Source organism: Anser brachyrhynchus (genome assembly GCF_964034855.1).
Source record: "Anser brachyrhynchus genome assembly, chromosome: 9".
Classification (NCBI taxonomy): Eukaryota; Metazoa; Chordata; class Aves; order Anseriformes; family Anatidae; genus Anser; species Anser brachyrhynchus.
Window position 1 is genome coordinate 16617973 of NC_137703.1, and position 26241 is coordinate 16644213.

At 56.1% G+C, this 26241-nt stretch overlaps 2 protein-coding genes and 1 long non-coding RNA gene across 5 annotated transcripts in view; 1 reads left to right on the forward strand and 2 right to left on the reverse strand.

Annotated features, from left to right (window-relative positions):
* EPHB1 (EPH receptor B1) overlaps positions 1-19154 on the reverse strand; it is a 46839-nt gene extending 27685 nt beyond the window's left edge. Inside the window, exons 1-2 of the mRNA XM_080603967.1 lie at positions 18951-19154; positions 55-119 (exon numbers count right to left, since the gene is read on the reverse strand). Of these exons, the coding sequence (XP_080460093.1) occupies positions 55-119; positions 18951-19008 (123 nt within the window). The 5' untranslated portion in view covers positions 19009-19154. The remainder of the gene's footprint in view (positions 1-54; positions 120-18950) is intronic.
* Positions 19155-19465: 311 nt separating this feature from the next.
* Positions 19466-26241, forward strand: part of KY (kyphoscoliosis peptidase) — a 30635-nt gene continuing 23859 nt past the window's right edge. For 2 of the 3 annotated variants that reach the window (XM_080604124.1, XM_080604123.1), the window contains exons 1-3: positions 19466-20554; positions 24519-24568; positions 25730-25783. Coding sequence is in view for 2 of the 3 variants with exons in the window: in XM_080604123.1 (XP_080460249.1) it covers positions 20436-20554; positions 24519-24568; positions 25730-25783 (223 nt within the window). In the remaining variant the exon portion in view is untranslated. Of the gene's footprint in view, positions 20555-21900; positions 23661-24518; positions 24569-25729; positions 25784-26241 lie in introns of those variants that run through there. The other variant, XM_080604122.1, reaches the window with a different exon arrangement.
* LOC308199672 lies at positions 24522-26210 on the reverse strand. The gene is made up of 3 exons (XR_013954806.1): positions 26098-26210; positions 25415-25641; positions 24522-24721 (listed from the first exon to the last, which is right to left on the reverse strand). It is a non-coding gene; the product is annotated as an uncharacterized lncRNA (long non-coding RNA).

Sequence of the window (26241 nt, forward strand, 5' to 3'; positions counted from 1 at the left end):
TCCAACCTGGCCTCAGGAGAAGGAGCACACGCAGTCGGACACAGGATGACTTACCCCCGAGGGTGGGTTGGCGGTCCAGCCCAGCTCAGCCGTCGCCGTCCGCGTGTCCATCAGGGTTTCTGGCAAAACACAAGAAAAAAAATAAGATAAAGGAGTCATCATCCACACCTGCAAAAACCCAAGGTGCGTGTCTGCATCAACCCGCAGGCACCAGGAAAACCAGGGAGAAGCCCCCCAGCACCCGTGTGCTTTGCGGGACCACCTGGGACATCCCACATTACACACCCACATCGGCCCGTGACAGCTCCACGCAGCTGTGGTTTGGCAGAGTGATTTCAGACACGTGAATAAAAACAGGGCTGCTGGAGCGGTGCTCCACTGCTGGGGGGCTTTCCACGGCAGGTTTGGTGGGAAATATCTAAAAGCTGTACTACAGCTGGCATTTCCCTGCCTTTTTTTTTTCTTGTTCTTTCACAAGAAAGAGTAGCAACAATAATAGTGAGAGCAACAACATACAGAAACAGATGGAAAAAATCCTCCAGGTTTTATTTATTTGTTTTCAGCAAGCAGACATGCAGATGAATTTGCTCGATTCCCACATCTCAACCAAGCACAGGAAGGAAACGCACCGCCCGTGCCCAGAATCGACCCATCCGTCCCTCCACGGCCGAGGCAGGACAGCGCGGCTCCTTTTGGGGCTCGGCTTCTCTTCGTCTTGGCCAAAACCAACACACCTCGGCCACAGCTTCCCTCTAGCACTGCTGAAGATTTGTGCTCCCATCCATGTCCCCACCAAGCACCTGTGTCCCACACCGACGAGCGCCATGCAAGTATTATTTCTCCCCTTGCTGTTAGTACAGCCGTGCACATCATTAAGTGCTCGTTAGTCCTTGCCATGGCCCTTCAAATAAGCGGGGTGCTTGCTTCGCAAGAATTTCAGCACCGGGGTGATGCAAAGCCCAACCCCCTCCCAAAAACTCAGCCCTTCCCTCCCCATCAGCTCCTCGATCCAAAAGCCCCCAAAAGGCTCTGAATTTTGGAAAGAAAACTGGGAGGAACAGCACGACACGGCACACAGCAGCTCCCTCGGCAGGAGACTAGAAATAAAGAGAAATATATAAATTGAAAAGAAGCCAAAGCCAACACCAGAGGAGCTGCCTCCCTACCAAAAAGCTCCTGCCTCATCCCACTGCCATGCCCCTACCTTACACCACAGGAAACGGGTAAAGCTCCTTTCTTGTGGTAGCAGCCCAGAGCACGGGGCAAACTAATACATGAGGACAAGGGGACAGTTAACTGATGGAAAACAAGGCGTGAAAACCAAGTTATCTTTCCATCTGAATTCACACACCGCCAGTTAGGCTTTTCCTCCACATTTATTTTTTTCCAGGAATCTTGACCCTTTTCCAGAGGGCAAGTCTACCCACAGGGGTTCTCCGCAACGCCCTCCTCTGAGGGGAGGAGGAGGAGGGACAAGAAGAGCAACCCAAAGCCTGTCTCTGAGCCTCTGGGAAAGCCTGGCCCCACCAAAACCCCAGGCCGATCACCGAACCACAGCAGGGCTGAGGTGGAAAGGGACCTCTGAGCCCCTCTGGTCACACCCCTGCTCAAGCAGGGCTGCCTGGAGCAGGGTGCCCAGGACCACATCCAGAAGCTTTTCATGGCCTCCCAGGAGGCTTTACAACCTCTTCGGGCAGCCTGCTCCAGTGCTCCATCACCTGCAGTGAAGAACTGCTCCATCACGTCCTGAGGGAACTTCCTCTGCTTGGGTCTGTGCCCGGTGCCTCTCAGCCTGTCCCTGGGCGCCACCGCAAGGAGCCTGGCTCCGTCCTCCCGGTACGAGGAGTGCCCGGGGGGCTCCAGGCACTGCCCAGGGGGGAGCTCGCTGCGTGGGCATGGAGAGGTGTCCACCACCCTGGAGAGGTGCCCACCGGCCAGGACTTGAGCCTCCAGTCAGGGCTGAAGCCCTCGTTGTGGAGAAGCCGAGCTTTGTTGCGGGGAGCCAAGCTCTCTTCGAGTGAAGAATCTTCAGCTGTATACAGTAGATTTTCTTTAATGGACACATTACTTTAAACTAAGCCTCCACCATCTGTTCCAGTCCCTAATTATCAATACAAAAACAAACGTCTACTCACAATTACACTCGTAACGAGTAAAGATGCCAGCAATTAGCATGCAGGAACATCCTCGCTGCGTGGCAGCGGGTCCATCTGCGGCAGCACCGGCGCGGTCCCAGGTCCCGGACACCCTCGGTGGAGCCACACGCGGTGGCACCAGCGCCCAGACAGTGCTGTGGTGGGGCTGGGGGGAGCTGACAGGTGGCTGGCATTGTTTGAGCAGCTGGGGGGAGTGAGAAATTTGGGGGTGGGAGTAGGGAGCAGCTGGATGCGCTGCAGAGCACTTCCCTCCCTGCTGCACGCTTCAGCGGGTGCTTGGGGACACGGTCCTGCTCCCAGAGCGAACAAGAAGCAGCAGAAAGAGGGAACAACAGGAAAACAAAGCCAAGAAGCTTTACTGCAAAGACCAGCACGAACCAATGCTGACAGAGACGATGCCGTGGCTGCGAGCTCAGCCAGGCTGCGTCATGGCTTTCATCACCGCTCCCGACCTGGATTAAGCCTCTTAATGTCGGTGGGAAAGAAGCCCCGCAGGTGGCAGGGGAAGTGCTTGAATTTAATTCTTGCCTTTCCCCATGTACAAAGAGAGCTGGGGCTCCAGCCCACACCAGAAGGTCACCCCAATAATTTCAGGTCACTCCCCACCCCCATGGCAGCCCCTGCTTTGGGCCACGATGCTCCAAGGGCGCAAACCCCGCGCTGCCACCCGGCTCCCCTCTGCAAGGTTTCCACATGTCCCGGGCTTCCACCAAGTCAGAAAAAGCAAAGCAGGAGCAAGCCAGACGTGCGAGCTGCTGGGCACGTGTCTGACCCACAACATCTCGGAGTCAGGAGGACTTCCCCATTTTAATGATGGTGCCAGAGAGGTGGGCAGGGGAAGAGCGGGATCGCCCTCTCCCACCGGAGAAGCACCGCTCCTCTCCACCATTCCCTGAGAGCCCCAGCTTCCGAAGAGCCGCCTGCAGTATCTATACACTTTCAATCAAAAATATTACAGCAACAACTAATTATGTCCCATCATTCCCATGGCTCTCTGCCTTTAATGGTACATTTTGCTGCTACAGAATTACAGTGAAACTGCTCTGGAAGTGCATAACGAGCTATCCCCATCAATCTCCCGCAGATTCATTATGAAGGATTATCCCCAGAATAACAAACCAAGTTCAGATCGCAGAGGACGCACTAAACAACAAAAACAAGTCAGAAGCCTTCTCTGCCCATCATTTTGAACGGGAACACCAGCGCCTCGGGGTCTTTGTGATGAACCCGTCGGAGAGGAGCAGCTCCATGAAGCCGTCTCAGCTATGCCAACACTACCAGCCCATGTGGGCTGACTTGGAGCAGCTAAAAACCAAAACTTGTGTTGGAAAATGGATTTGCACATTCATCAGCTGAGCGCAAAGGTGCTATGTCACTTCGTGATGAGCTGCATCAAGCTCTGCCCCAGCCCTCCCCAGGATCCCCACCGAGGGCATGGATTTCAGCACGCAAGGAGGACGTGGGGCACATGACAACTTAACGAAGCTCAGGCTTGGGGGCTTTGCTCAGCAACTATAAAACAACTTTATCAATAAGCTGCGCCTGCTGTGACAGCTGCATGGAATGCCCTAATTACAAGAAGGAAAGGCTACCCGTATCAGGATGTGTCACACTGGAACATGCTGGTTGGTGCAGCTGAGAGTGCCCGAGGAAACACCCGCCCACGCCTCTGGAAGCGCAGGTGTACGTGCGCGCAGAGCCAGCCCACGAGTGGGGCACAGCAAAGCAGACAAGAAGCCCTCCACGAAGCTCCACCAACGCCTAGCACGTGCGGAACAAGCCAGTAATTTAGGCAGCAGCGCAAAGGTTCCCCACCACGAGCAAGTCCCCTTTGCCAACCCTGAACCTCCCTCGGACGGCCGCAGGAGGGGCTGTCGACGCAGCAAGACGTTACCGCAGCTGCACACAGGAGCGACCACTGACTTGGTGACACCGTGACTGCTCTCAGCATCACCTTCCCCAGTGGTAGGGGGCTTTTCTCCCCTCTTGATCCTTTTCATGCTCTTCAAACCTAGGGAAATAATGGCGGGGCAGGAGGCAGCATGGGTCTTGCACAGGCAGCAGTGCCCCGCACGCACCTCTGCGTGGTTTTCGTGCTCCAAAGGGGCCTGACCCCATGCGAGCACGCGACGCTGGGCCAGCTCAGCCGCGGCCGTACAAGCCATTTATCATAATCCCACTGAGGAAAGATACAGTAAATCAAAGAGACAACCTGCCTGCAAATAAATTGCAGGGGGGAGGGAGAGGGAGAAAGAAACAGAGAGAAAAAGGGGAGAGAACTGCAGAGGGAGAGATAAGAGAGAGGGAAGGAAACAGCAGAAAATTACAAAAAAGTACACATCACAGGGAAAAAAAGACAAAGGAGACCAAAGCAAATACAAAGATAAGAGAAATAAGATAGTGCTTTCAATACCTCGTTTTCCAAATTATAAGCCTATTCGATAAAATTTGGGAACAAGTTTTAATCCGCCGAGCTCATACAAGGCAGCAGCCCCCGAGGGTCTCAGGACAGCGTGTTGCAGGCAGCCCAGCGCTCCCAGCGCGAGGAGCTCAGTTGCCCCCGTGGCGGCGAAGTGACAAAGCAGCTTCCCGGGGCCGTGCTACTCACAGCTACAGGCCACAGACGCACAAAGTGCACGCGCTATAGTCCACGCCATGGGACCGCGTGGCAGCATTTACGGATCAGCACAGATGCATTTAGCAACCCAAAAAGCATCCCGGGCTGAGACGGGGCTTCAAGGAACGCCGCCGGCCACCAGGACAGAGCCGGGAGTCCCGGGAGCTCGGCTCTGCCTCCGCTCCAGCACCGGAGGAGTGATTCAGGGCTGCAAAATGACAAGGCTATCTTTCGGGAGAACATCTTCCAGAACAATGTCACTACGCATTTAAATCCTCATCTTTGCTTTCTCGAGGCTGGGTTGCCAACAAGCATCACTGAACTCCGCGGTCTGCCCCCAAAATCACCATATGTCACGCTTGGCAGCCTCCCCTTCCAGCCTCCGGAAGGCAGGGAAGAGGAACTCGGCCGCCCAGGGATGGGCAGAGGCTTCCAATAAACCCAAAAGCTGTGGGACCACTCGATACCAGTGGCACCCTCCCATCTGAGGTCCAGCTAAACGGTGTGGGAGGGTCTGGCTTGCATAAAGGACTTTTCTTCGCGGAGAAGTGAAATCCTTCGGGGGAGCTTTGCAGAAGACGTCCCATAGGAAACACAGCAGGGAGGTGAGTGGTGCTCGGTGACTCGCTGCTCCAGCTTCCAGCACAGCTTTGGGACACTCGTGGCCCTGCCCCAGCAGGGGTCTCCATGCCACCAGCCGCAGTGCTCGAGCCTGAGCCGAGCCCAATCTCTTCTCCACCCGCACCACTGCCACCCAGGGGCACGCTCCCAAGCAGACAAGGCTGAAGGTCAGCAGCTCAAGGGCACACGTGAACTGGCCTCCCTGCCTGCCTGAAAGCCTTTGCTGGCCCCTCGGGTGGAAGATACCAAGCTGCTGCTTTTCTCTGGTTTTAGATAAACCAGCAACAGAGGTTGCTGCGGTCTGGTCAACAGCAGCAGGCAGCTGTGGGCAAAGCTGGGCCATCATCAGGGACGCACCACTCCGAACACACAGCCTACAGCTCCTCCAGCTCCTCCCTGGGCAGGGCTGGTTGAGCACTTTCCAAGCACAGGAGTCACAGAGGTTTGATCCCGAACTCGACAAGTTTATGTTTTCTGCTCCCCAAAAGCGAGGTACCAGCTTCAGCTGCCCACGCATGCTCCAGCCAGCCGGAAGGGAAGCAAGCGAGCCCACCCAGAGCAGGACCGGGAGCGCTTGGGAAGAGTGGGACTGACCTTTGTCCATCCGGTGAGAAAGCAAGGAACACCAACAGGAGCATGGTTTGATATTTCACACACAAAGGTGGTGGAAGCTTAATGGGCCCAGTGGACACGGTCTCCTAATCAACTGGGATTCCCTTGGAAATGGCAGCCTACAAACGCAGTCAGTCAGCTGAGAAGACAGAGCAGCCATAAACATCAGCAGCATCCGCAATTACACTTGTTAGGATAATTTAAAAGGACATGCGGTCTTCATGCCTCGATGGGCACCCACGGGATCGCAGCGGGATTCCCCCAGCAGCTGGGGTCTGCTCACGTGTGGAACGGCATCGGTCCTGCCTACAACCACCTCAACAGCCACGAGCACAAAGGCACTGGCGCAATAAACTTTGCTGAACCAATGCACCAAACCTGTCCCCCTTTCCCTGCCACTCTCCTTCCCCAGAGGACTTATTTTGCCTTACTCCAGGACAGCACTGCCTATGAGGGAAGCTCTCAGGATCAAAACATTTATCCTGCATTTCCCTACGCGCCGCCGCAGGGATTCGGGATGAGTCACTGTCTTGGCCTATGTTCTCCAGAAAAGCTACAAGCTTGCTACAGAAACATGCAGCTCCGAGCCCTAAGTCTGAAATGCCAGCCGCGCTGTCAAGGAGCCCTCGCTACAAGAGATGCACCTGGCATCGTCCAGCTCCTATTTACTAGATCTTAGTTTAAAATGTCAGAGGGATTCTGCATGAGCTACGAACACAACGGGCCGCTCAAACGGCAAACGAGCGCCGTTCGTTGGCTCTGGGGTCACTGAGCAGCTTCCCTTCGCCCAGCCCCACCTCCTCCCGAATCAAGGATGCAGCCGGGGCCTTGGCGTTTCCTCCAGGCATCACAATTTGGGGGAAAAGCCACCCACCAGAGTCACCAGAGCCCTAACCTATGCATCCCGCACAGGGAAGGAGCCAGTGGTGCTTCCCGCACCCGGACTCACGCCGCGCTGGTTAACGCAGCACCCAACAGGCACCCACGCGCTGCAGCCCTCGGGAGCGCCGGCCGCCTGCTTTCACAGCTGCTGAACAGCAGCAACAGCAGCGCTCGGGTCCGACACCATCCCCATGCCAAATTACAACCAGCTTGAGGATGGAGGAGGGGGAGAATCTCACACTTGTTCTGCTTCCCCCGGCCGCTGGAGCCCCAGGGTGCACACGGAGCCCATTCAAAATCCACATTTCTGCAGGTTTGTTTTTTTTTTTTCCCTCCAGATCTCTTCAAAACAACGCCTGGCTGTGCCCCACATCCTCTCCTGAAACATTTTACTATCAATTTGAGCGGTCTCTAGGTACGCGTGTACGCGACAGCTGGTCTGTGGAGTAAATGACAAAGTTAGTTTGCCAAGATTTCCAGACGCCCGCCGGTGCTGCTGCTGCCCCGTGCCGGCTCTGCCAGGCTGGGTAGGCACGCTAGGAGCCACACACGCCGGTGCTGCCTGCGGCCAAACCTTCCCGGGGCAGGGATCGCACCTCGGAGGGGCCCCGGCTGCAATGCCCGGCCCCACAAAACCCAGCTGGGGCACGCTTACGGGCGGAGGGAGAAACGCTCTCCCGGTGTCTCTGCAGCGGAAAAACAAGCTGTGGGACAGCGCTGGCTCGTTGATTAACGAGGTGTGCGGCCAGCGTTTGCTGGTCCTGCTGTAAAAGCAGAGGAGAGTGGGGGTGGAAGAGGAGCACAGGGGCAGAGACAGGGGAAGCACAAATAAGAAAAAAAAGCCGTCAGCGCAGGGCGTTATATTGTAATCAAATCCACATACATTCCAGCGGGAGGGAGAAAAACTTCAGCTGCAAGGCTGCTGGTGCTGAGCGTTACACAGCACGGACTGCCGGCCCCAGGGAGGAGAAGAGGAGGAGGATGAAGCAGAAGGAGGTGCTGCTTGGCTCCCGGCCGGCCGCGCACGCTCCTGCCTCCAGCCCAGCCGCCTGCATGAGCGCAAGCTGGGAAAAGGCTGGAGCGGAGCAGGCGGGAGGAGAGCCATCTGCGCGCCGGGAGCCGCGCCAAGGCGCGCTGGGGGATGGATTTTCCACGCACCACCCCCCTTTTCCCAGGCTAGCTCGGCCTCCTCTCCTCCCGCACGGCCGCCGTCACCAGCGGCCAAGACCTCGCCGAAACGCTTCGGCAGGAAACGGTGCGGCCACAAAGCAGGGCTTCCCCGCACGGCATTTCCACTCCGCACTTCTGGGCTGGGTGCGGAAGCCACCACCCGAGGGGCATCCCCAAATTCTCCCAAACCGAGGTCATCGCACCCCCCAGTGCGATGGGGACAGTCCCAACGGGAAGGTCACGGGCGCCAGCATCCGCAGGACTTTCCCATCCAGGAGGGGCAGGAAGCAGCTCCCGCTGCGGTCACGGGGCCGCTGCCTCCGCTTGGGCTTGAATCCCGCTGGATCCCGGTGACACCACAGCTGAACGCGGGCGGACAGGCCTCGCTTTGCACAAAGAGCCCATGGGAAACTCGCTGCCCAAGTCCTGCAGCCCTCCTGCAACCTGAAAATCCGCCACGCGCGAGAGCAGCTCGGCTCCGCTCCACGCAACGCTAACACCGCTCATTTTTAACGCGGTGCCAGCTGATGATAAACTTCCCCGTGAGCTCATCTCCATACCACCTCTTCTCCTGATGACACTGACCCGTCCTCCCTGATTGTGGTTTCCTCGCTGAAATAAATCACCGTAAGTGCACATTGTGCTCCGGGCCTCATTACTGTTCATCACCGCCTGCACGACGGAGCTGTCACATCCCGGCGGGTTCTGTCACCTGGGCAACCCGGGCGGGATGCGGGACGGGGAGACGTGTTGGGGAAGCCCCTGGGAGGACCAGTGTGACCAGCAGCCACTGCCACGCACAGGCAAACGGGAGACGGGATCATAACACACGAGCACCCAAAAGATGGAAGCCCCAAAGCGGAATGATTTAGCACCACAGCACGCAGCGCAGGCGATGGCAAATGCGCCCTGATGGCCAGGAGAGCTGTCCCACAGCGAGAGCTTTCGCTGGGCTGAAACCTCCTCCAGGAGGGCGGCAGAACCCCTCCGCGCCCCTGTTTAGGGCAGATTGCACGGGAACGCCGAAGGGAGGACGGAGGCAGGGCTGGGCGCTTCCCAAACCTCTCCCAGCCAGCCGTGCGTCCCGCCTCCGGCTCCTCCTCGCACGCAGGCGTTCAGACCCCACTAGGTCACCCCAGATCAATCCAAACAGCGTTGCAACCGTACTTCAAGCAGTAAATGAAAAGCTCTGTGCCAAACCACCGCCAAGACTGCTCGAGCGATAACAATGCAGAGGCATTGTTTGCCTGTCACATTGCTTTCAAAAGCCAAACACTCAAAAAAGAGAGAGGGAGCAATTAAAGCTGCCGCTAATCTCGTAGCGCCTGCATCAAAAACCTGCCCGCTGTTCCAGCCGAGCGGGCGGCGGCGGGACAAGCGCCTCACAGCTGGGACGTGACGGGCAGGAGGTGCTCACCGGGGAGCAGCAGCACCAAAGCACCGTGACCGCATCCCTGCGCCTCATCGTGGCTGGGAAGAGCGGCTCTTCCTGACACCTGGGGCTGCGCAGAGGTGGAGGTTTCCAGGAGAGCAGCTCACAGCAGCTACTTACACCCATGAGCGTGGTCAAGCAGAGGAGGCGCCGCCGTCGCCTTCCACACGATGGACGTAGCAGCTCTTCCCACGGACGTAGCAGCTCTTGCCACCATCCAGGCTTCGCGCAAATGCCCCTTCCGCGCCGGTGTTGGCAGAACCGGTGTTTCTGATCCAATGCCTCAGCCCTGGCCGTGGCCACGATGCTGATGGGTTCTGCCGGCACCAGGCGAGCTTCCGCCCCCCTGCCCTGCGTGCTGAGGAGCTCCGCGCTCCCTCAGGCAGACGGAGGACAGGCGACGACGGACACATGGCCGCGGCGCGTTCGCACGCGCAGGCACCGGCCGGGGGGGACCGCGTTTCAGAAATAACACAGGCACGCACACAAAAGAGCGCAAGCCATTAATCTGGGCGAACCAAAGGAAATGAAATCATTATGTCTGCAGCTACAGCATCCAGAAGAACAAATTTCCTGCCTGGATAATAAATGGATTCTTTTGTTTCATGTTGGCCCCGGCCACGTGACTGTCTTGGCCTATTCCTCATCCAAAACATCTTGCTGTATAAATACCCAGACGGGCTTGGGTTTCAGCTGCTAAAAATATGTTTTAATTATAATAATATATAATAATAATAACACAAAAAGCTACACGGTCCCCAGCCCCTTTCCTCTTAAACAACCTCTGAAGGCTTTCCAGAGCACAAGCAAGGAAACAAAAAGACCAAAGTTACCAATCACAGCTGCAACTGCTAAAAAAGAACAGACACAAGGCAGACAAATGACAGCCCCAGGTTGATGCCTGCGATAAATAACCCCTGCCAGAAAAAGAACAGAGGTGTGCACACGGCATTTGAAGCCCCTGTGAGCATCTCATGGTGCAGGACCAAACCCCGCAGGTGATGGGGATTTTGCCTGAGCCACAAGCAGCGCCTTGCAGGTGGCTTTCTGGCACCGTGAGGGCAGGGTATTTTACATTTTTAATCCGAAAGGGAAGGTGAATTCTGATCCTTACAGCTGGTTGCAGGAAGGGCTCTGGGCATCTCCAGGGATGCAGACTGCTAGGAGAGCTGCGTGCATGACTGCTTTCAGCCATCCCTTTAACCCGCAGCTCCACCAGACCATTCAATTAAAACCATTTATGCACCTAACTCCGTATTTCAGTTTTGCTTTATGAAAGCAGAGCAAACATTGAAACAAGTTTCAAAACAAAAGAGCATTTGGAATCCAAGCTTGAGAGCGCCTTGTTGCAAAAAGCCTGAATTGCTGAGGTGTTACAAAGAGAGCTCCAGGCACCGAGACGAGCCAGTGAGCCCCACCGAGCCAGCAGCGGGCTCCACGCTCCCCATGGGCACAAGTCCCAACCAAGCCCCACTCCCAAGATAAAGTGGCCAGAAGAGCCATCCCCTACAGCCCCAGGAAGGTCCCCGAGCACGCACAGCTGCCTCCCCCTTTGATTCTGGATGCTCACCAGGAACCGAGCACACCAGCGCCACGTGGGATGAAATCCCTACGTGGAAAGGCAGACTGTAAGCCTGCTTTGTGCATCACGCAAGCAGAAGCCTTACTTCTTTTCCCTTTGTGGGTCATCTTTAATTTCAATTATATTTGGGATGCTGTGGGAAGTGTCCAAGCATTGCTGCTGCCTCATTTCAATTGCTCATCATTGCTGTTTCTTCAAGGAGGGGAAAAAGAGTCATTGGAAACTAAATATTTACACACCCACGTACACTAATCCCAGCAGATCCAAGGGTGGGAAGCTTATTTAAAAAAAACATCCCTAATTACTTTCCCATTTTAAAGGGAATAATCTGGCAATTAGCTAGAAAGCTTTACATCAGTAATCACATATTTCCTAACGAGGAATAACCTGAGCCAGACCTCCATCCCTACGGAGGCATCCAGGCGCTCGCTGCCCTGCGGGACAGGCACTGGGGACAGGGACACCAAACGGGCACCGAGGGCTTGCCAGCCGCTGGATCACATCCCAGGGAAGCCTCCTTGCTGAAGGACCGAAGACTTTCGGATAGGTGAGAGTTTGACTTAAGGCTCTATCAGCCTATCATTTAGGAAGATAAAACTGCGTTCACTCTGCCGAAGCAAACTATTAAAAGTGGAAGATGTTATCTCAGGTAATAAAGAGCAAAACCTGAGGACCAGCCTGGGAATTCAAGTTTACAACTTGTATCAACTTCATATGCTGTAAAACTTCACCTGGTTTATAAGTTTCTCACCAACTTCATAAAAGATGTTTTATTATTATTGTTTTCTGACTCTCCTGCCTTAATAAAATGCCTCTCCTACTCTGTGTGGGTGTTACATTATAAACATTTGCACTTTGATTCATTCAAGACTTAAGGAAGCTTTCAAGGTAACCTATTAGGAATACTTAAAGTGTTTCAAAGGCATCACAGTTTCCCTGAACATTTCAATACTTTAAATAAATAAATAAAAACACACTTTTGCAGTAAACTACCTCCAAAATCCACCAGGCTGGCAATTCAAGCTACAGCATAGGGAAGCGACCAAGCCAGCCCGGTGAAGCACGTCCCTGTCACATTTGGTGTGGGGTCATCAGAATTGCTGACACAGGTAGGCTGACACCACAGCCGGACTGGAGATGGGGCAGGAAGCCCTCCAGGACAGAACATCTCCCTACCACAACAGAATCCTGTACAAAAAAAGGGATATGGCTTGACAAAGAAAAAAAACACCACACAAAGCACCCTTGCTCCTTCCACACTTCACAGCAGCATCATTGCTTGTATCATCTATACACACTTAAGGAAGAATTGATGAAAATTTTGGTCGCGCTTTGTGAGCAGCTCACCACTACCACCTGGAGCACGTCCATCCCCAGTTCTGGGGCTGCTGGTGCAGCATCGTGAGGCGGCCCCAAACACCGTGGTGCTCCGGAGATCCCCGCTCCATCACAGCGGCCCCGTGCCCGAGAGCAGCCGGGCTGGCTGAGGAGCGGCAGCTGCTCCCTACCAGGAGGCATCAAAGCCCCGCAGCACGGCTGCTGCTTAATGCGGGATCAAGGACGCGGCCCAGGGAGACACAAGATGCTCCTCAGTGGCAGCTGGACCAGAAGCAAGCAGATGAGTGTAAAAGCACGGGTTTTCTGTCCCCATTCACACACACAGTGGCTGGCCAGCCCCATGCACCAGGTCCAGCCCCGATACATCACTCCTCCGTGCCGGGCAGGGCTCACAAAGGCAGAGCAGGAGGGTGCCCACAGTTGTGTCCTCCTCAAAGCAGCCCTTTTCCTCCGGCCTCTGCCGAAGGCTACTGAAGTTAATGAGCGCTTTTCTGTAGCCTCCAGCAGGCTGGAGAGCCGGCCTTTCAGCTCAGCAGCCTCCTGCCTTGGTAATAACCCAGGTGTGGTGCACGGAGGGATAATAAAAGCCAATTTTTAGACAGAGATAGAATATGACTAGCTTGTGATCTTGCAGATCCCACCAGCCAGCACGCACCAAAGCTAGAGGACCAAGCCTGCCAGAGAAGACAACTCACTCCTGGACACAGGAGGCTGTGCCAGCCACCGTGCATCGAGTTGGCTCTGCAAGAGTAACCTCGCTGCATGTCACAGCTTCCCTGCTGAAAGCTTGAAGGGCTCAGAAGACTTAGATCCAATCCACACGAACAACTTCATCTCAAGTGGAAAGGCTTGGACAGCAAAGGCCACGCATCTCAGAACCACAGAATCATCCAGGTCAGAAAAGACCTTCAAGATCACCAAGGCCAACCATCAGCCTGACCTGCCAGGTCCCATCACTAAACCACATCCACCTATCTCATAAATACCTCTGGGGTGGGGACTGTCACTTCCCTGGGCAGCCTGTTCCAGTGCCTGACTGCCCCTTCCATGAAGAAATTCTTCCTCACATCTAATCTAAACCTCCCCAGCGTCATCTCCAGAGAGTTTACTCACCTGCATGAAGCTTATGGACAGCTTCACCAGGCCTGTGGGGTTTTGCTCAGGGGACACCGTGGCTCTGTAGTCCAAGGCTGCCTGCAGCCCATTATTCCCAGCACTGGATGAAGGACACCAAGACCCCTGACACTTCAAAAACAATTAATGCAGGGGCAGAGCAGCCACGTAGCCACAGCTCCTCCAAGCTGCTGCACACCATGGGAGAGCAAAACACACACAGCACCGGGGTACACAGCATGAGGCAGCTCGAGTGCAGAGGTCTTCTAATGCTTGGAAACATTGCATGAAGTACTTCTGGCAATACAGCCAGCTGTTCTGGTAATCTTGAAAAGCTAAGTTTTGTTCATTTCAAACACATTTGTTTCAAATTAAAAGCACAGCTGATGCCTCACAGAACTCTCTGGAAATATCCCATTGCTCCTTTGTCCATATGCCCGACTTCCAGCACTTCCTCCTCTGCTTCAGACTTACAGAACTGAAGCTATTGCTTCAAGTTCTCCTGATCTCCTCCAGCTCCAAGAGACACTCCCGAGGTTAGACAGCAATGCAAGGTGGATTTAGGGAACCTCCTGGACCTAAGAGCCCAGGTCTTGTTGTGAGGCCCAGGGCATCAGAAGCCCACTTCCCCAACGGCTGTCTCTAGGACACCAGGGCTCAAGTCCCTCCACAGGCACATGGCTGTCCTCCAGCACCAGATACCAGGAGGACTTCCCAAGCGTCCAACTCCTCCAAATTGCTCAGCCTCTCACCTGGCCCAAGATATGAATAGCCGTTCTGGTTAGAAAGAGAAAATTAAAAATAAAAAATGCCCAGCAACCTCCTGTGGCCAAACTGGCAAGACCCTGCACCTCTTCCTTTCCCCCACCTCAAGTCCAGCATTCCCTTTTCAACTTTTCTGCTGGGCTCCTTATTTGCCTGAGGAAGATGTAATTCACACCCTCCCAGCTCCTCTGTGGTGATTTAACTTCTTTTGAACAAAAAGCAATTATCCCCACATCAACAGGACCCTCACGAGGATGTTAATGAGTCAGTTCAGCCCCTGTGGCTAGGCCTTGGCTGAAGCAAGTGGAGGCCTCCAGTAATCAAAGCCCTGCACCTGACTGCAAAATAAAAATAAAATAATAAAAAAACTCTATAAAACTTCAGTCCTCACCATTCCCCATCCTAATGCCTCCACCTGAGGTGCAGGATTTGGCACCAACAGGAAGGGGGCTGACACAAAACGTGTTTCTGGCAGCGGGGCGCGACTCACGCATGGAGGCCCAAGTAAGGAAATAAACAGAAACAGAGCTGGATACAGACACCAAAACCTCAAAGCAACCCAAGGAAGAGTTGGTTGGGTTTGAGTAACCAAAACCTTGGCGTCTGGGATGTCAGTGGTGTGGTTTTGACAGGAGCAGGACTCCATAACTGGGAGAAAGCAGCAGTGCAATATTAAACAATTCAAGTTGTGACAAAGCCCCCACCTCAGATGCAAGGAAATGGCCTAAAAGCGAGGATTTCCGCAGCCTCTTGCCTATTCCCAGCAACCACCTTGCCTCGCTGCAACATAAATTATAGCTTAATCAGTTCTGAATACCAGCGATGCTGCCTGAATGCCTCCCCAGATATTAAACGCTTCTTTCACTGCGCTAACAAGCACATACCTGAGGCCTTCCTAGTCCCTAATTACTCAGCATAGTTATTTCCAAATCAAAATATATAAGTAAATAAATAAAAAACCTTAATACTTTTTTTCCCCCCTCTACTTCGCAAAGCCCTTGAAAGGAATCCGCCTGCTTATTAACGAATGCAAGCAATTCACAATTGTTATCCGAAACCATTCTCTTGGAAGGACGGAGCTTGCCATCGCCTCCCACCCGCCCCAAAGACATGCAGGGATGCCAGAGGGAGCATCCCCCCAAGGAGCATCCCCGAATCCAGCCCTGCTCCTTCCCTTTAGGCTGAAGCTCAAAGCAGCAGTCCTGAACCAATACGATCATAGAACCATCTAGGTTGGAAAAGACCTTCAAGATCATCAAATCCAACCATCAAGCGGACCTTCCAAGTCTCCTTGCTCAAGCACATCCCTCAGGGCCACATCTGCACGTTGCACCCCCCGCCTCCAGGGATGGGGACTCCACCCCTTCCCCAAGAAGCCCATTCCAATGCTTGGACACCCTCTCCACGAAGGAATTCTTCCCCATATCCAATCCAAACCTCCCCTGCTCCTGCTGGAGCGGTGCTGGGGTGCGGGCCCCTTCCCTTTGAACCGTCATCTCCTCCGGCCCAGCAGCAACTCATTACAGGCAGGCCGCGGTAACAGCAATTAGGTCACACCGCGCTGCAGGTTTAGCGGGCAAAACTATAATTATTTAGAAACATCGAGTTTAAATGCCAAAGAGTCTTAATGAAATTGAGCTAATTAACCAATTTCGACTGAATAACTGATTAGTTAAAAAGAAAAATAAAATCAATGATCATAGACAACAGTGGTTTTTTTTTAACTGGTTGTTTTCTCATAACAACTCTCAGTTGCACAAAAGGAGACCAACAATCCCTGCTAACCAAATATTATTGTAATTAAATATTCAACAGGAAGGCTCTTCAATTATTCAGAGGAGGGACAACACTCGCTATAAGCGGGCTGGGTTTCTCCCTTTGGACCTGGCTGGGGATGCTCACAGGGCACGGCTGCCACCCATCCTGCGGAGCAGGGACCACACTCTGACTGCCACACCAGCGGGTGCCAGGTTTTGCGAGGTTTTCTGGGGTCAGTGGTATTCCCCCAGCAAAGGGCTGGGAGGAAAAGCAGACACACACACCCCGACACACATGGTTATAATTCACTAAGCGGCATTACTGTAGGAAATTACAGTTTAGCTTTTTCAGCAAAGGGATATTGAGATTCACTGTAAGGAAACTGCAGAATCTTTCAGGCCATTTATCACAGCTCTATGAGTCCCAACTTCCACTGAAATGAAACAATAATAAATATTGAGCAGAGCGAGTTAATCTCCGCTGAACGCACTTTAATAATTCAAAAGTTACGAGAAATAAATAGATAAAGCGCAGGGCTTTTGGCTTTTACAAATGCACATCCCATTTTTCTCACCATTTCTCATCATGCGACTTGCTGGAAAAACGCCTGGTGACAGAAGACACCCCAAAAAACAAGCCATGGCTGGCAGCTACAGCTCCGCAGGCACCCCAGTTCCTACAGCACAAGGTCCCTGCATCAGCCCCGCCGCACAGGCTCTGGGTTTCCAGCGCCACAGCCCAGAACGTGCCACTCCACACCGCAGCAAACATCCCAGCTTAACGTTTTCCTTGTGCAAGTATTCATGCGTGTAAAGCTCGATGGCTTGAATATTTGCAGAAAGCAAGCAAGGTTAAATTGAAGTGTGCTTTCAAATCCTAATGAATACTTGGGGAAAACATTCCCCCACCCCAACTATTTACTCAGCCTCGCCGCGCTGTTAAGTGACCACTCTGCCGCTGCATGTGTTTAGAGAGGACGGAGCGCTGCAGCATCCTCCTGAGGGCACCCCGCGAGTCCACAGCTCCTGAGTTCAGCTGGGTACCAACTGCAGCGCGGGCAGAAACAGCGTAGCCCAGACCCCACATCCTCCGCACCTGCCCTTCTACAGCTCCTCCGTGGCCTTTCTTTGCACGAGCTGCTCCAAGAGCATCTTCAGCAGCACAGAAATACCAGTGACGGCAGCCCAGCTCACAGGCTTCCCCCTCCAGCGCTGCTTTTCTGATCTTTCCATCACTAGCGGCGCTTGTTTTCACCTCTAACAGGCCACCAGAGCACTGTAAGTTATTCAACTTTCAGCAGGCTGCGCTGCATTCAGGGAAATTGAAATTCAAAGCCTTAATTAAGGCAAGAAAAAAAAAAAAAGACCTGCATCTTAAGGAAGAAAAGCAAGATGAAATTCAGCCGCAGGAGCAGTGCCAGCGAAATGGGTTTGCTGTGCGCCCGGCGCGTTTGGTGGGAAGTGACGGAGGGCCGCCGAAACTTCGTCCTCCCATCGCCTACATCCCCGAGTCTCGAAGCACGCGGGAAACAGGAAGGCAACCGAGACGAGGAATAATGAGTCAGTGATACCAGCAATTAGTCAAAAAAAGCAGCACAGGCATCTGCGGGCGAGGGCCCGTTTCCCATGACTTAACAAAACGCTCTCCCTCCAGGCTGATGAGATCTGGGCTCACTCGTCATGCCAGCACTCCAGTTCTTCCCCTTAGGTTTCCTTTTTCCAGATTGTGCAAAAAATAAATAAATAAAGGGACGGCTACGGGCTGGCACAGAAGACCAGGGCTTGCAACATCTCGAGACTTAGCTCTGGCTCTGCTCTGGGCACAGCAGCAGGAACAGACCCCGCAGAGGTGGCTCTCGCCCTGCTCACCGCGGCAGCGTTAGGTGGAAGCAGGGGAAGCCCGACTGACGCGAGCACCAGATGTGCATGCCCCGAGCCAAGGAGGGGAGGATGCCCACGGGGCTCACAGGCTGCAGGAACCAGCTCTGGGACATCACCCTGGCACCAAACCCTTGTCCCCGGTCCTCTCCGGGCAGGCAGGCAGGCAGCAGATAAGCGCACGGAGCAGCCAAAGTAGAGCTACGCCAGCTCTCCGGGCTCGCTCTGTGCGCAAGGAAGCCGACGGGCAGGCGAGCAGGTAGGCAGACGAAGCAGGGCCAGCTCTGTCTCTCGGCTGACCCGCCGACACCCCAAAACTCCTGCAGCCGCAGAGTTACGAGGCGTGCCGCCAGCCTGCCGCGCTCCGGGCGATCGCAGCGGGTTCAGCTGACGCCCAGCACGCCGGCGCTCCCCGAGCGATCGCGGGGCACGGAGAGGCAGAGCGCTGGCTCCTGGCACCGCTTCGCTCCCGGGAGCATCCGAAACGCGAAGCGGGAGCACCCGAAAGGCGAAGGGCGAGCAGCCGGGCACCCGGCGGAACGCGGCCGGCGGAGCCACGCGTGGCAAAGCGCTGCCACGCTGCGAGGGTGCTCGGGCACAAGCGGGCGAGCCGGGGGCCGCCAGCCCGCGAGCCGCACGGAGGGCAAGCTGCTGGCAGCGCCGGGGGCACGTCCCGGGGCCGGGTAACGAGGCTCGGGAGGCAGGGACCGAGCGCGGCCGCCCTGCCGCTGCCGGGCTGCGCTCCGCGGGACCCGCGGCGCTCCTCAACAGGTTGCGGGGGGCACGGCGGGCGGCTCGTCCCCCCCGGGACGGCCACAAGCCGGGGGGGGGCTTTCTCAGGGCTTTTTTTTTTCCCCGCACCGAGCACGGCGACGGCGGAGAGGGGGCTCAGCGCCGAGCATCCCGGCGGCTGCTCCCTGATTACTGGGGGAAACGGGGCACCGGAGCTTCCCCGCCACCCCCCCCGGCCGGCAGCGGGACAGCGGCCGCCCCGACCCCCGTCCCCCCGCGTCGCCCCCAGCCTCACCTTCCACGGCGGCCGCGGCGGCGGCCAGGCAGAGCAGCGCCACCAGACCCGCAGCCATCGCCCCCCCGGGCCGGCGTCCCCCGCCGCTCCGCCTCGGCCTTCCGCGGGCACCGCGCGGGGCTCCGCAGGCGTCGGGCGCCGCCGGCGGCGGGCGGGCATGGGCGGCGGGAGGCAGCCGGGCCGAGCCGAGCCGGGCCGCGCCGGTCCGGGCCGGGCCGGGCCGCGCCGAGCCGAGCCGCGGGACCGCGCCGCCCGCCCGGCTCACATCGCAGCCGCGAGTGGGACGCGCGGCCACGCCGCCGCCGCACGCCCCCGCCGCCCGCCCGCCGGCCCCGCCCCCGCCCGCCGCCCGCCAATCGCCGCGCCCCGCCCGCCGCCCGCCGGCCACGCCCCCGCCGCGGCCGTCCGAAGGCCGAGGGCGCCCCCCGGCGGTCGGAGGCGGGGCCGCGGGCGGGGAGGGAGTGACGGCGGCGCTGCGTCACCGAGGGGGGGGTGGCGTCACGAGAGGGGGCGTGACGTCACGAGAAGGGCGTGACGTCACTTGGATGTGACGTCACTTTCGGGGAGCGTGCGGTACTGGAGGCGGCCCCAACCCACGCCGGGCCAGGCAGGCGTACAGAGTGCGGGGCGAGGAGGTGGGAGAGGGTGCGAGGCATGGGGGCGCCTGGGGGAGCGTGGAGGGGAGCGGGGACACGGGGAGACACCGGGAGGTGCGGGGGAGTCACGGGGTGACACAGGGAAGACACAGGGAGCCGTGGGGAAGCCATGGGGGAGCCGTGGGGGAGACACGGGAGAGCCACGGGGAAGTTACGGGGGAGACGTGAGATAGCCATGGGGAGCCATGAGGAAGCCCTGGGGAAGACCCGAGGTAGCCCTGGGGAAGCCCTGAGGAGCCGTGCCTTCTCCTTCCCGGCTGTCCGGCAGCTCCGTGGGGTGGGGCCCCAGCTCCCTTCCCGGTAAGTCCCGTGGTTTCCCCGTTCTGGAGTTCGTCTCTGGGCACCGACCAGGACAGACGGAGCCCTGGGCAGCTGGGCGCATCGCCGGGCTCACACCGGGGGCTGTGCACCGTGCCCCTGCCCACCTGCCAAGCAGGCACAAGGCCGGCTGATGTGTCTTCCCCAGGCAAGAGCTGGTGGCATTCAAAGAGAGCACAAACAGCAGAATCCTGGCTGGTTCTGAGCCAAGCCTGGCGAGCTGAGAGCCCGAGGGCATTAAAGCCAGGCACAGCCCAGGTATGTGACCGTCCCCTCCCTGCAGATAGTGGGTGCCACCGCCCTGCGGCACCGCTGCCCCATCCCGCACCCTGGTCGTGCACCTCGGCATTTCCTGGTGCGGCCACACGCATCCTCAGCGCCTGCGGCAGCAGAAGGAAAAAAAAAAAAAAAAAAAAACCACCTTGCCCCGTGCGTTGGTACCACGCCTGGCCAGGTAAGCCAACCTTCCCCACTTGGGTTCACGGTGCAAAGATCAGCCCGGTGTCAGTGCATGCTGCTCCTGCTTCCTCCTGCGGCCATACGCTGTCCCGTTCCACACGCAGCAAGGTCTCCTTCGCACCCAACCTGCATGGGGAACATCAGGAGCTTCTGCTCCACCTGGGCAAGGAGGTAACGGCGAGCGGGGCGGGCACGGCAGGCTGCCAAAAAAATCCCCGTTTTGAAGAGCTTTTCCCCTTTGCCACTCTGGGTGTTGTCTGAATGCCAGTTTAGCAGCTTCAGGGCAGGACAGCGGTCTTGGTTTGCTGTCAGCAACAAACTCACTCAGGTCAGAAAAGCACTCCGCATCTGAGGCAGAGTACTTTTTCCCGAAGCATTAATTGGCGGCACCAGCGCCGTCTAATTTGTTACTGGTGGCAGATTTCTGCGTGGCTTCATTTCCTTAAAAGCACGGGAATTAATCAGGTGCTAACGGCAGCACAGGGCTCGCACCATGCGGGCAGGCACCCCATGAGCAGGAGCCAGTGCTCCCTGCAGCCCCGCAGCCCCGCGGATTAATGGACGGGTTTGCACCGCTGAGCGCCTGCCCCTCTGCATGCAGGTGCAGGAAACAAATTTGCCTTGTTTGAGCAATGTATGGCAGCATCGAATCGTTTGCCTGCGTTACTAAGTAACTGAGTTGTTGAGCATTGCCTTTCCCGACTAATTGATGCCCTCGGTGATTGCTGCCGGGGAGGAAGCACGGCGGGCAGCGAGGCGACCCCGTGCACCGCAGCCCTCTGGGGGCAGGTCGGCCACAACAACATGCCCAGGGGTTTGCTCCATCCAACAGCAGGCGCTGGCATGGGGCCGGCCTTTCACAGTATCCCCCCATTAATTATTTCCTGGGGAGTTTCAAAATATGTATATTTTATCCATATGCATTTCGTATATGTGCGTATCACATTTGGGGCTGGGAAGGGGGGAGAGGGGCAGGCTCAGGAAATCAAGGGATGGGGGAAACACAGCTCTGAGCCCAGCCCCAAGGTCCCAGACAAGCCTCTTTACCCTGCAGGACACGGGCAGCGGCTCGAGGGGCTTCTCTGGGGTGTGGGAAATTCTCCAGTTTTGTACTTTGTAATGGGTCCTGTACAGAAGGCCGTGACCACAGGTCATTTTCTGTCATCAAGCCTCTGCTGAAGCAGGTTAGAAACAACTTGAGCCTCCAAGCCACTGCTGATAACAACTGGCAGTGAATTTCCAGACTCGGGGCTTGCAGCATTAACATTTAAAAATCACGAGACCCCAAATACCATGACACCAAGTCTCGTGACCTTTAAGTCAAATGGGTTTAGGTTTCTTTTTCTTTGACTTTCAGTGTCCAAACCATAAAGGTGATGTATCCAAGCTCGCCTCGGTCCAAAAGCACTAGGAGCCCATTTCTCAACTAAAACCCAAGCTGGTGGCTCATTAACTGGTGCAGGGAGCAAGGGGAAGGGGATTGCTTCGCAAACGTGACCCCGCTCATTTTCACATCGCCTCCTGGAGGGAAGGAAAATGATCAAGTGGGGACACGCGGAGATCAGCACAAGGTCACAGCCAGTCGAGGCGCCCAGGGCTTGGTCAGCCAGAGAGCATCCCTTTCAGCTATCACAACTTATTTTTAAGTGGTTCTTTTCAATGCTGATGTGTTGCAGCAACCTTGGGCTTTAAGTCTGTTTGTGAAAGCCTTTGAATCTCGGCTGGAATTAACGTCAGCTTAGGCTGGCCAGAGCCAGCACTGAGCAGGTCCCCAAAGTTTGTCCGGGCAGCCTCACAAAGGAAAGCTCTCGGCAGAGCTAGGAACAGCCTTACACTTTTCATAAGTTAAAAGAAACAAGAGGACTAAAGCTCAAAGACAGAACATTAGAAAATTTCCTAACAGACAGCCGCAAGCCCAGCCGCGTGCTGCACTGAGCCCCTCAGTGCACCGTACCCACACAGTCCCCATTCCATCCTTTTGCCAAGTTTCCACCTTTGATAGCATGTTTTCCTGAAAAAAAAATCAAAACCGATTTGAGAGAAAACCTTGCATCAGCCTGCATTAATTTGCTCGGCTGAAATCAAACTGTGGAGTCAGGTATTTGATGACTAAGGCACAGCACCGAATGAAAGCCCTTTCCTGCCTTTTTTCTGCATCGCCAAGGTGTGCGTTTTAGATAAAAGTCACGTTTCTGACCGAAGCGTTGGCTGCCCGACCCCCTGCCTCGCCCTCCCTACGCTTCCCACAGCGCAGGGCTGGGCACAGGGCCGGGGCAGACAGGAGAGGGACAGGGCACCGGGAGCTTCATCCTCAGCAACCCGCTCGGCCATCCCGCCCCGGCACAGCTGAGCGAAACCCAACCGTCCCGCCCGCTCTATTTGTACACGCAGATAAATATACATAAGGCAGAGCTGAAAAGACAGAGTCAGCGCCTCTCCGAAGCCCTTCGGATCCTGTTACCGCCAGATGCCCAGCACTCTGCGGCACGCACGCTCTTTGCAACAGCCATCAGCCTGGCACGGCATGGAGCAGATGGTCATGATGACTTGGCCGGGGGATGCGGTCAGCCCCCAGCTCCTCGCCTCACATGATTTTGCCGTGCCACCTGGGCAGGGCACCACGCCACGGGGGCGAAGGCAGCGCTCCCTGCCTCGCAGCAGGGTCCTGAGCAGGTCACCAGCCTGCCCTGGGCACCGCCGGCGGCTCACGGTGCCCCTGTCTGCCACGCGTGGGGGTGATCCCTCTTCAGCACAGGCACCGGGCTGGGGGACGTGGGCAGTCACCAGCAGGGAGAGCAAAGCTGAAGGCAGAGGGACCAGAGCCACCAGCAGGACTCCGTGCAAACAGCCCGAAGCCTCGTTATCACCAAATAATTACCTGTTCTTCTGGTGGTTGCTGATGCAGCCTCATTTTGCCCTGCTGCCCACAGGTCCCGGGGAGCATCCATTGCTGCTGTTTGTCCCTAAACATGGGGGGGATGAGGCACAGGGGGCAGAAAAAGGCGGAGTGGAGCCAAGGGCAGCACATCTGTGCCCAGACAGTCCTCCTGCAGCTGGTGGGCACTGGGAAGGAGAATGACCCGTGGTCCCTGCAGGGCTGGGGTGGGAGAGCAGAGTCTTGCAAAGAGCCCCAGGGAAGAGACCAGCCATGGGCAGCCCAGTTACTGCAGCATTCATGCAAACAGCCACGAGCACGAGCAAGCAATAAGCACTCTTCTCGCAGCTTCAGAGGGGAGCCAGCGCACATCCATAAAGAGAAAGGCAGCGCAGCGGCTGGGTGAGCGGCCCCAACTTCCTGGCACTCGGGGAATCTTCCTAGATCACGTTACGTTCATGTGTCCTTGGCTCGTCTCTGTACAGTTGAAAAACACTGTAAGGGGAGCCAGCTAATTGAGACAGTTGGTCTTGCAGAGCAAAACCCAGGGAAACAATTCCTTCCCGTTACACTTGACTGCAGACCTGTTGCTTTCACCCAGCCGTCCCATTGCTGGCTGCTGCAGCAGCGCTGGGTGCTCACGGTGCGCAGCAGTGCTCATGGCACGACCTGCTCTGCGGTAGTACAGGGCATGAAGGGCCTCTGGTCCACAGCAGGGATGTTCCTAGGCACTGCCACGACACAAATAAATAACGATAATAATACTCGGGGGGGTCGCTAGCATGCCCTGTCATCTGAGCCAGCGCTGATGGAAAGAGCACGGAGCTGGCTGCCGAAGTGCTGCGAGCGATTTGAATCCACTGACATTTGGCCACCAATTGGGGCAGGCTAGCAGTGGCTTCGGAAGGGAGCGCAAAGCTTTCCTACAAGCCAGCGAGCCGTCGGCGTGCTGGCACGTGCACCCACGGCACCCCAGGGTGCTGGGGCAGATGAGCTCCAGACTCAGGGTGCTCAACACCCTTGGGTGCAGCCACCCTTACCGTGCCAGCTTCAGGAGCACTTATCAAAACCAATGCTTCTAGGGCAACGAAGATGCTTGAACAGGCACCGCTCCTCATTTCCGCAGCTGTACAGTGCCATGGGGTTGGGTCTGGTTGGGTCTTCCTTTCCTTGGGAACCCTAAGGCGGATGGGAACACAGGCCAGGAGAGCAAGAGGTGCCCTCCTGGGCCGCAAGCTGACAGCTGTGTTGTCCTTGCAGGCTGTGCCGCTGCTGCTGGAATGAAGGGGAAGACAAACCCACCGACCTCAGTAAGTCGCCTGCGGGAGCTGCGCTGGCAGGAGGTGGGGAGGTGCTGGCACGAAGCGTGAACCTCAGGCACAGCACCAGTGCATGGAGCACACTGCCATCCCTCTTCTGCTCCGGGGTGCTCAGGAAAAAGGAAATCACTTTCGCTGATCTCACTGAAGGGGAGAGGATAAACTCCAAAAGAAATTGTACCAGGGAGCAATACGGGACTGGCCCAGCATTGCCTCCCCAGTCCTGTAGTTTCCAAGAAAATTAGAGAAACAGTGTACTAATAAAGAGCATAAACAATGAAGAAGGGCTTTTGATTGGAACCAATGCCATGGTACCAAAAAGTGCTGCCACCTGCATGCAGTGCAATACTGCAATCTGAATTTGCTCTCCTCTTCACCTCTCGGAAAAGGTGTAGATACTTTATAGGATGCAACAAAATATTTCTGGGAAAAAAAAAAAAGACAACACTATCTTGCTGGCCAGCGCTCCTTTCCCACTGACTTTGGGTGTGCTGAGCCCAGGCTCGTCCACTCTCGCCCTTAAACACAAGGCATGCATTTGGTGGGAGCAGCGGGGGCAGGACAGGGCTTCAGCAGCACGGGCACCCTCCCACTGTTCTGGGCAAGGAGAAGCAGAGCTGAGCACAGCCCCGGGGGCCGCAACCCTCCTGCTCAGGCTCTGCAGGAGCCCCAGAAGCAGAGCCCATCACGCGTCCCGCGGAAAAGCTGCATGAGCAGCACCGTCCTTGCCACCATCTCAATGACACAAATAATGTGCAGCAGAGCTGGCGGGGGACAAATGGTAAATCTCCAGCTAAGAACAATGATAATGAAAGTACAGAAGTGAAAATTCATTACCTGAGTCCACTTGGGAGATGTCCTGAGGGACCCTCTCAGGCTTTCTGGGTTACTTTAACCCGCTGGGTCTGGCTCCAATACTTGCTTGATGCGCTGGCGTTGGCTGTGCTTTCTTCCTTTTTTTGCTCTTCTTTGTCACAAATCTGTCTGCTCCTCACAGCAAGGTGCTGTGCACCTCACCAGGCCCATCTCATCATGCTGATCAATGAATGCTCAGCATCCCCAAACTATGCAAGCAGAAGGAAAAACCTAGTGTGATTTTGGACCAGCAGCTCCAGGAAATAGCCTAATAATATCTCCTCCTATTTCCAACAGCCCAGGTGGAGGTGAGACCAGCAACAGGACAACCCCAGCAGCCCAGTCCCACAGGTAAGCTCATTCCGTCCCGAACAGAAAAGTCTCCCCTGAGCACTTTTTGTCCCCCGGAGCACAGAGGACACACTTCAGCACTGCCAGTGCTGCTTAGGCTGCCCCAGCATCCTGCCAGCTCTCTGAAAAGTTAGAGATGCCCATCAGAGGCAGCCCATCAGGCCCATCTCCCACCACCTTTTGGAAGGGTGATGGGAACCAGGAGGGTTCCGCTTCCTCCTGGTGCTGGCAGAGCAACGTGCCAGTGCAGAAGCCTGCTGGCTTCGACCTAGGGGTCTGCCCAAGCATCTCTTCGGAGGCAGCAGCAAAGTTACCTTTTGGTTCTCAGCCACAATTTGAGTGTACATGTGGAGGGAAGTCCTGCCTCCCCTCGGGCACATGCTTCCTGCCAGCTTTCTGTCATGCACTGAGGGGGGCATGAGGCCTCCTTTGCACCAGCCCTAGTCCTGGAGGACTCT